The 10875-nt window shown below is 32.8% G+C and overlaps 1 protein-coding gene across 1 annotated transcript; it reads left to right on the forward strand.

The window, feature by feature from the left end:
• Positions 1-251: 251 nt before the first annotated feature.
• On the forward strand, positions 252-10652 carry LOC111613751 (cytochrome P450 4C1-like). The gene is made up of 4 exons (XM_023355102.1): positions 252-407; positions 10086-10152; positions 10222-10401; positions 10468-10652. The coding sequence occupies exons 1-4, from the start codon at positions 252-254 to the stop codon at positions 10650-10652; spliced, it is 588 nt and encodes a 195-aa protein (XP_023210870.1).
• The last annotated feature ends 223 nt before the right edge of the window (positions 10653-10875 follow it).

Raw genomic sequence — 10875 nt, forward strand, 5'->3', positions numbered from 1 at the left:
GTAAGCGCTATAAAAGTATGTTGTTTAATGACTGTAAAAAATTATAGATTTAGAAATTCTCATTGTCGTCTGTCTGGCTGTCTTTTCTTAATGTAAGTTTTGCCGACGTTGAGGGGGAAAAAGTCTATCTCACGTCAGAATGAGCCTAAGGGAAACCGCGTATGTAGGCGGTGGCGAAGGAGGCAAATGATGAACAAGTGTTTTACAAGATAAAACCCGTTTATTTGTTCGAATTCATGTTTACATCGATAATGGACAATTCCAAAATCTCGGTGCTCCTGGGAACGGCGAAAGTTCGTGATCTTGGTCGCAGTTCGGACGGACGAGAAAGATATCTGGACGAAGTAGAAGTTCGTTGCGGCGTCCTCGGTGATCGGCGGATGCACAGCACAAATTTAATCACCACTGTAGGGTTAATCCGGAGGAGACTTTCCTTCGACCTTGAAGTGCCGATTTTTATAGTTTTTCCCGCACTGTTCGCATTTCGGATTGGTCCCTCGTCCCATTCCTCGCTTCCCGATTGGTCTCTCCTTTGTCTCCAGGTGCAAGACGAAACTTTTTCGGGTCGCGGGAAAGGTCCGATTCGAGATGTCCATCCGATACCTCTTTGTCGACTCTGCTCGATGACTGTTTATAAAATAATAACACCTGCACTCATAACTCAGGCCGTTATTTACCATTTTTTGACGTCTAAGAATTCAACGATCATTTTCACCTTTCACCTATCAAAAATTCCTCTATTTTTTGTTCGAAAAAGTTTATCTCGGCCAACATTTTATAGACACGCAGGTCAAAGATCTACCTGTTTATGAGCGCTCGTGTTAGAGTTTGTCTTCCGCTAAGACATTAACAGATAGTTGACACATACTCGAACCGTTCCGAGTCTCGTTGTTTACATCTCGTGTCGCGAAAGAATTTCACGGTTTACTCGAGTTCGAACTTCGTCTGGGAACCCACATTAATCTCGAGATCGAAATTAGATACATAAGCGTCAAAAGTAAATATGGAAGCCAACACTACTTACAGTAGAGTCTCGAAAACTCGGCCTAATGTGGACCGAAGGGTAGCCGAGTTTGTGAAAATGTCGGGTTATCGGGAAAGGGTTAAAAAAATAAGTATGAATGTTTCCTCAGAAAATACTGTACTGTACTTGTATGTATTGTTTACTTGAGAATACAACAGAGAATTAACTGCCCAAATACCTTTAAACAAAGTACGTCCTTAACGAAGGTGTGGAGTCTTTACTGCATGAAAATAAAAATTAATGAATACTGTGTACAGTAATTTACCTGATAAGACAAACCTCAGAAAAATACTTTATGAAACATAAAACTGTCTATAATGAAAATTAATTAACTAAGCCCTGCCGGATAACTCGACCCTGCCAGGGTGTGGCCGAGTTATCGAGTGTCGAGTTTTCGAAACTCTACTGTATAACCTAACCTAACCTTTAACATTAAACATGTGGCTGAGTTTTACTACAGAGCTCTGTAGCGCTGACGAATCACTTCTTTGTGTTAAATTAATGATATTTTAAAAATTAAAAGAAACAAAAAGTATTCAATTATTGGCTTATTTTCAAAACAACTGAAACACAAGATGTAATAAGAATGTTTTTAATAAATGGTTACAACAAACGCATAATCAACAACTGGATTAATAATAGAGAAACTAATAAACACAAACATGAAAGCAACGACCCCCAATCATTAATTTTTTTGAATTCCGTACAAACAAAATATATTTGAAAGAATCAAATTTAAATCAAACAAATATGGTATAATTTAATGCTCGAAAAAATCTGTTGTTTCAATAGGAAGATAAACTGTTGCACTTCATTGTAACAGTGAAGGTTGCCAAATTATTACGGTTAAAATTGTTAATAAAGAATCCAGTATACAAAAAAAGAAGATGGTATAAAAATGAAGAAATACTAAAAAACAAAGACAGAATGCTAAATAATAATACTCGTCAAAAATTACATGTAACATGGTATCCATATCATCGTGTTACGATTTTACTGTAAATAAGAATATCAACTTATTGTTTTAAAGGCACACTTATTTTTTACTTCATCATTCTATTTTGTTTTTTTAATGTTAAAACAGATTCTAACGTCACGGTTTTAAATGTTATTGTTTTAACACTGTACTTTTTCAAATATATTGTTTGCCTCTCGCTGCTACTGCTACTTTATGTATAGTATCTACTGTGAGTTCACAACTTTTACACGTTGTTATATACGTCGTTATTGTAAATCATTAACATTTTAACTATTGTTATACCAAATACCTGTAAATTAATAATTATCATTAGTATGTTATCAATCGTCACTATGGTTATGAGTAGCACCATTTCTGTGCTTTTCATAACCATGTAAGTTAAAAGTTTTTACAAATTTTGTAACAGTGCAAAAATTTCATGTTAACTTGTGTTTATTATTTTCTAAACAGTTACATCACAAACAGTTGAAAAGAGATACGAAGTCCGAAATTCATACTCTAAGAAATAAAAATGTGATTTTCTAAAGATTGTTCTCTTTCTAATTGATGGTGTAATAAGTCTAGCGGAAAAGAAAAGTCGTCATACAGCTCGTAAAATTCAATATAAGACTAGAAAAGAAGCGTATTACAGAGGTAGATTGATGCTATTATATTTTCGTAGTTAAGGGACAATGAACTGGGGAAATAAAGGTGGTCGTGTGTATTTCCAGCAGGGTCGAGCTTAATGACGATTTTACTGGTTATTAGTGTATTAGTATTTTAAGAATTTTTATAACACTTTTTCTGACTTTTAAAATCTAACTTTTCCCAATTTTATAACAGCTTAAAATAAAAACTTTTAAAAATAAAATATGATAACAAATGGCGTATCCTAACGTTTCCAGGAATGATAAGCAACTAGTTGCTAGATTCCACCATATTCACCGCCAAGGGCTATTCCATCTTGCAAGTCATCACATATGTTACCGATAGACCTACTCATGCCGTTCTTTGCACCGATTGCAAAACCTTCCTCTCCGCCTTAAACAACTGCAATAACAAATGTCCTACTATCTTCCACAGCATCCGTAACAAACTACACATCCACTACAGCCACGAGAAGCATATACACTTTATCTGGACTCCTTCTCACCTTAGTATCGATATCAACGACAAAGCAGACAACCTCGCTAATAGCAATCTTCCAAACACAGTTAACACCAATCTTATAACTCCCGAAGATCTCCTAACTATCAATAACTCCGATCACCAACACAACATGAAAGACATCTGAAGCCATTATTCAAACCACAATAACTCTCCTTAGTTCAACGACGGGGCACATACCGGCATATACACCATTTTCGTTCGTTATATTAACGTTTTAAATTAATCAACCGCGCAAAAACCGAATCTTTACTTACAAATCACTTTTTTTACACCCGAAAAATAAAATAATAATACAAATACACTCTTCATTTTGATTTGTCTCACATGCAATGTTCGCTCTAAGCTGCGCGGCTGCGCACTGCTCAAATTGTTGCCGCGCACGAGAATTTATGTGCCGTCAGGCGAGCATGCACACCGATTTGAATTGTTGTTTATATATTTCTCGCTCTGTCTGCAACATGATTATTGCTGCGTATATTTCGATTAAATACATTAAATAAATGACAAAAGATAATATTTCGTATAAAAGTATGTTGTGGAATGAATTTTATTTTCTACTTTATAATAAATTATTTTAATTTTTATAGGAAAAAATAAGATTTTATATATGTGCTCAGAAAAATTTTTTGCTCAGAATCTGCTCAGCAAAATTTTTCTTTGCTCAGAGAAGTATATGTCCCGCTCATTTACAAAAAAAAAAAAATAATAGAGGGAACATTGCTCACATGCATTGAAATCATTTAGAATAATTTTCAACGGAGCGTTAGAAATTATAATTTTAAGCAGAAAAAGTTCGCAGTTAAATTCGTTTCCTCTTTTTAATATTTGTAAGTGCTTTTTCCAAACCAAGAAAAATTTACTTAAGTGAAGATTGTTATAAAGTGCTTTTTTGTTAAATTAACGACAGTTTCAAACATTTACTTACCTGCAGATGCAGAGGAAGACGAATAATTTTCCCGTTGTTTTCTTTTGTTAATCCATTTCTTTCCTAATGAATATATCACTAGAAGAGATATAATAAGCAAACTTAAAAGAATTTGTAAAGTCGACAGAAGCATCGTTAATACTCTTCTTGCTCTGCACTGTCAAGTGTACTTAATAATTTTCTACGTATATATATCTCTGCAAAATAATAACCCTGGAAAAATGCCAATTACAGTCAGACTTTTATGACACGTATTCGACACCTGTCAATTTTTGACGTCAAAATCGCCATGCAGTAAAAATTGGAAGCGCTGTCAGAATTTTGTTATAGCAGAAATATAATTTAATCTAGGATTTGAAATATTTACAAAATATTTTGTTTAAAAAGTAAACATAATCTATGAATAGTTTTTTAGAAGTTATGTAATAAAAAAATATTATTTTAAATGTAGTTAGGTTTATTGTTATTTGACATGAAAATGATACTTACTACACACTTGCGTCAAACCCAGCATGGTTGTTCGGGAGAATGATGTTCGATCACCGGTCAGACAAGGTAAACATTTTCGGTGTTCTGATGGAAAACCAGTACGTGCCACGAATTTGTGGGGGAACCGATGCAATCTACAACAGACACGGTGTTTCGGCAACACATTTCTTGACCACACGTAGCACCGCGAACTCTCCTTAGTGCGAATGAATGATAATATTCGTTGAAACAGTCAGAGAAATAATATTGTCCTGTCTCTTGCAAGGTTGACTAAATTAACAAGATACATTAGGTATTTACGATCATAACTCATTTAAAGTAATGTTTTCATAATTGGTGATGCATTCATAAGATATGGAGTATATGTTTAGGATACTGCATTCAACTACGCAGTTAACAAACCACAAGTAGAACAAAATTGTTACATTCAAGCCATCCATATCCTACATTTTAGAGATGCAAAGTCAGAATATTATCAACTTGATATAATTGACCGAATTTGTAGCTTATACAGTATATAAGAAGAGTTTTTTGGCGAGCCACAAATTCGTTAACCGTAATAAAAATAAGGCCGAGAGTTTACTAGCTTAAAGACGGGGGTAAAAATCTTCTCCATAAAAACTTTTAATCACGAGACCTATTTGCGTTTGCATCTGGATTGCGATGGTGGTCCCGATAGCGAAGTTTTTTACAGCGGTACTGTCAAAGTTATAAACGCAATGATTATATTCTACGAGTTTTTTATGTACTATAATTACAAATGTATTACAATAATATCTTTACTTTCATATATTAACTTTTATTATCGTATTATTAATTCAGATAATATACAGCACTTATAAGCTTAGCCTTTTTATTACATACCACTAAATTGAAAGATTTACTTTTGTTCGTCCATATCGCGTGTTTTAGGAATCCGTTATTATTATAATCGGGATACCTTTTGTCGTAGATACATGAATACTTTAGGATGTTTCCGACAAATCTTTCCAGATCTAATCTAGAGTAGCCACGACAGAACATACACCAAAGCTCGTTTTTCGTCATTTTCCGCCGTATTGCCGTATATGCCTTATTGCAATGACGTAGATTTTACTGACTTCTGATTGCTGGATGGTACCGTTTCACGGCCGAATTCTCACCGAAAGAAGAAAACTGCTCAACTCGCTTTTGCGCTGTTTTTACGACCTGCTCGGGCATAAAATATCATGATCAGCTCATTAAAAGCTTCTACAGCGAGGGATTTTACGCCCTATTTTACGCTAGTGGAGTCTCGGCCTTACTCTTCTCCTGTAGTCCAGTTTGTGGTGGACAAATCATCTTCGATATTCCAAATCAGGGCTTATTAAACTACGCATCGCAATCTTAAATGGGATGGCAAAGCGAAGTGTAAATAAAATCACATTACAAATGAAGTCGCCTAATAAATTGTATTCAGATATTAAAAAATACACCAAAACGCATGGTAATTGCGGGAACACTTTGTAATTCAGGGTATTATTTATTTAACAAAGGCAAATACATAACTTTATGTTCCACGTAAGCGCACCAGAAATATGTGAGAACCGTGGGGATGTAGATCCGTGAGCTTAACTCTGCTCTGTGAGGAGATGGCTTATGATTTAACGGAAACATGCAAATCGTTCAATGGCTGTTTCCGATCAGGAACTGACACCAGTTAAGATAATTACACGCGTCCTAACTCGCGATTCGTAACACTATCGTAGGTGGTCTGGTTAAACACTTGACGGGGGATAGACGTCCGTTCTACGAAATAATAGACAGCTTTTGACAAACAACAAATTTAATTATCAAACGTGAAACTAAGATACAAAGTTATAACTAAATATGGCAATATCGCGTTGCAAGTTATAAAGATTTATAGAAAACGGCAGATACACGTTATACTCTACGTACTTAACCTAACCTAAAAATTTCCAAGACAGAGCGTTTACATTTAAACCAAAATACCTCTGATAAATACTCATATCCAATGTTGCCGTGACAATCGTGGACTGTGAAGGCTGTCGGGGAAGGTGCGGCGATCAGGTCTCGAAAGGTGCATGGAGTGAGGTTCGAATATAATGCAGCGGGGAGACTATCCTTGAACGATCGCTGATGACTTGTGGATAATCGCCCCGAGGTGCGGGTGCGACTCCTTTTTATACACATCTCGGAGGAGGAACTATCGAAGAAAGTTCTGATGCATTCCAGTCTAAGTTTGATTTGCGCCGGATGTTGTTTATGTTAATGGTCAGAAATCGAACGTTTTGACAAATTTGTTACCTCTTTCTATGCTACATGGTTACTCCTTTTACCTCATAAAATTGATAACATCTGTCAAACGTATTAAATTAATTGCTGGTAGTAACTAAGGTCACTGTTTGTGTTACAACCTTAGTAATAATTGTTAAATTGGAAAGATATGCGTTCGCTCTTCTCTAATAAGAAATCGAGAGAAATATGATGTGTGTGGGTTTTTCGTAGTTGGTTAAATAATTAATGGGTTTTAATGTACTTTTCGTTCAATACTTGTTGATTTTTTTCTTGTTTTTGTTTTTGCTTTACATTTAGATACTTCAAAAAGTCGTAATGATCACAGTGTTTTCTTATTTATAAATAAAAATAAAAATATAAAATAATTGAGCGAAGCTCTTCTTCAATTAATTCAAGTAAAATAAAATATAGCCTAAATAAAATGTATAAAGTAAATAACTTATTGTGTTTAGATTTCGATCTACCTTTCTATCTTTGATTGACATATATTTGACAAATGGCGAATTATCTGTTATAAAAAAACTCGAAACCATTACAAGGAAAGCTATGAAAATGAAGTCTTTTTTAAGGTAAAGCTGAAGTCACGGTTGTGATTTCAATAACAATTTGTCATACACAAAACTTATCAATAGGATCTACAATGGAAACAAAAAAAAATAATAAATGCGCTATTGTCTAGAGTTTAATCATTACAGTTGGCATTTAATTTTGCTTTGTTCAAATCGAACAATCAATCGTTACAGAAATTCTTTTCCTTATCTATTTTCTTATCTATTCTAATCCTTTATCCTTATACCTTAACGATTGATTGTTCGATTTGAACAAAGCAAAATTAAATGCCAACTGTAATGATTAAACTCTAGACAATAGCGCATTTATTATTTTTTTTTGTTTNAGAATAATCTACTTGACTCTTCGAAAAATTAATTAAAATAAATTTTAGAAAATATGCGCGTATAATTTTTAACTAACACGCTTTTAATTTCTGAATTCTTACCGTTTTGTCAATGTATTCTGTATTCTGAATCATTTAAAATGTTTGAATTCGTCGAAAGTGCAAAACTAAAGATATTTCACACAGTTCAGTCTTTGTAATTTACATACATATATATATATGTAAATTACAAAGACTGAACTGTGTGAAATATCTTTAGTTTTGCACTTTCGACGAATTCAAACATTTTAAATGATTCAGAATACAGAATACATTGACAAAACGGTAAGAATTCAGAAATTAAAAGCGTGTTAGTTAAAAATTATACGCGCATATTTTCTAAAATTTATTTTAATTAATTTTTCGAAGAGTCAAGTAGATTATTCTTGTAACAATAGCCCAAGTAGTCAAAACACATTGTTCATCTGTCAATTGTAGATTCAATTGGGCCTAAACTGAACTATAGAGAAGTTACTCCAACATCTCAAGGAAAAGTTTTTCAGGAGTATCGACGGTGTTGTCGAAGGTGTGAATATGCACATTATCATCATGAAACAACACAACGTTGTTTCAAGTGTTGTTACATCATATTATGACTTTGAATTTTTGTATAAGATATATAATTTATCAGATATAAATAGTTTTGAATTGGTACAGAAACTCCTATTTTTGCATGAGACTTGCCCAAAAACTTCGTAGAGTCCTACTATGATTATTAAAAACTTATTTGTCATATTTAAAAATTTTAATAAATAAAATCGAATTGTAAAAAACTTGAACAACACTAATAAAAATAAAATTATTTTATAAATAAAATATCTTCAATTTAACTAATTCATTATATTTCAACTATTTTTTAAACTTATTTTACTTAAATTTGCTTTGTATGAGATGAAGATAAAATATTTACAGAAATTACTGTATTGTTTGTGAGTATAATAAAGAGAGTCACGAATTTAACCTTCGGTTTTCTGAAAGTAAAGCTGAAATCAAGGTTTTGAATATAGTACAGATTAGTTTGACGATTAAAAATTTATCAGAATGATCAAGGAAAAATAAGAAAACTGAAAGTAATTAATTATTTTTGAGTATTGTATTTTTATTTCGTGGAGTTGCCAGCAATTTATTTATTGCCTGGAGCTATGACTTTACTTGCTTTAAGTTCTACTTCATTTAATACGAACGATAATCAGTAGAGAAGGAAATTTTCACTTAGTAATAATTATTTTTCTAAATTAATTTAGAAAATGAATTTAACTTAGTATAGATATATTTCACCTTTCGTCGGTAATTGGTTTCAGGAGAAAAGACGTAAGTCGAAATACGACGTAAGTCATATTTATTTGTCTCCGAATTTACTTGTAAGTAGACTAAATTATAAATTACTATTCTTGGTTCTGTATTTTATTTCTTAATGCATTTTTAATAATATATGGTTAATAAGGATCTATTTTAAGCTTAAAAATAAATTTTAGTTTTTAATTAATATAGTACAGAAAAAAGTAATCTAAATTTACGAATGCATGTACTGTAAATACAGTACATACTTGTAAACGTATATATTTTAATATGATTTTATGTGCTTTAAACGTTTTTCTAGTGAGATTAAGACTTCAATATTTGTGGTAGACAGACGTCAAGTCGAATAAAATGACTTAAACTTGATTTTTTTTCCACATAGTTTTTTGACAAACGACGTAACTCGAAACGACGTAAGTCGAGGTATATCTGTATTAATAAACTTAACTGAATAAATCTGGAAATTTATTATTTTGTGTTATCATATTTTGTTCATATGTTATTTTATTCATATGTTATTTTGTGTTATTATGTGTTCACATAACGAGCGGAAGTTGAATAAATACCTGGTGATGAAAGGGGAAATTCTGATGGAGTTCTTGTTAATTGATACAGCAGTTCACTTGGTGATTTGTTCGAAAATAGTATCACTAGCGGTCACTGGCACAACGTCGATCAACATCGCAATGGAAAGTGTCCAAATAGGCACTGATGTTGATAATTCGGAAGGATTCGTTTCTCTCGGGTCGACGATATTCCGGGAGGGATCGGTTTTGACTTTCCTGATCGGAGGGACTGACGACGAGTGAGATTTTTGGCTGTCTATAGCGAGATCCACAAACGATATCGGCCCTCCAGAGGTTAAAAAATCACGAGAAAGCGTCGGCTTGCCTTCGAAAACCGGTAACGGGAGACATTCTCACGTACAGTACTTAGAATGCGCAATTAAGGTAATTTCTTAATTTCTTTAATACATTCAAGGATTAGTTTTATACATTACAATTTTCAGGAGTCGATGAGAATCTATCCTCCTGCTCCTTTTATTGCAAGAAAAAATCCTTCGGAAATGAAAATAGGTAATTTTTGAAATCTTGAAATCTGTTTTTTTATTGACTTGAAGCATCAAATTGTTGCCATTCAAGTAGGTAATTACGTGTTGCCTGCAAATTCGACTCTTGTCATCAGTATCTATGCCATCCATCATAATCCTTCCGTTTACGAAAATCCCGAAGTGTTCGATCCAGACCGTTTCCTACCCGAAAACTATAAAAATCTTCATCCTTATGCATTTCTGGCATTTTCCGCCGGTCCACGAAATTGTCTCGGTAAGTGATTAGTGAATAATTACAAAAACAATAAAATGATTTTATTAAAATTATTGAAATTTACAGGAAATAAACTCGCCATGATTAAAATGAAAATGGTTTTGGCAAATGTTCTTCGTAATTTTAAAGTTTACTCTTTGGATCCTCAGGATAAAATTATTACTTCATGGGATGTTATGTTGACCCCAATATCAGGTATAAGAATGTGTGTAGAAAAAAAGATGTATGTTGTAAGATATAAAATAACCTGAACGTTGGAGTAATTTTTATTACAAATATATATAAACATAGATCTATATCATGTAATTTAGAAGAGTGCATTTAAAAACTGTATCGAAAGAATTTGAATTTTACTCGTAAATTGTAATTCTTATTTTTATAAATAAAAAGTATAAGAGTAAAATGTATTGTGACTATTTTTATTCAACTTAGTTTACAGTAATACTAATTTTCACTGTTTATTGCATTTTATTT

This window comes from Centruroides sculpturatus, unplaced genomic scaffold (genome assembly GCF_000671375.1).
Source record: "Centruroides sculpturatus isolate CEXI.00-Female unplaced genomic scaffold, Cexi_2.0 scaffold1565, whole genome shotgun sequence".
In the NCBI taxonomy this organism is placed as follows: Eukaryota; Metazoa; Arthropoda; class Arachnida; order Scorpiones; family Buthidae; genus Centruroides; species Centruroides sculpturatus.

Coding starts and splice junctions, on each gene's coding strand:
- LOC111613751 (XM_023355102.1), top strand. CDS start 252: ATGGACAATTCCAAAATCTCGGTGCTCCTGGGAACGGCGAAAGTTCGT. Junction 10,153..10,221: donor TCCTTCGGAAATGAAAATAG/GTAATTTTTGAA, acceptor CCATTCAAGTAG/GTAATTACGTGTTGCCTGCA. Junction 10,402..10,467: donor CGGTCCACGAAATTGTCTCG/GTAAGTGATTAG, acceptor TGAAATTTACAG/GAAATAAACTCGCCATGATT.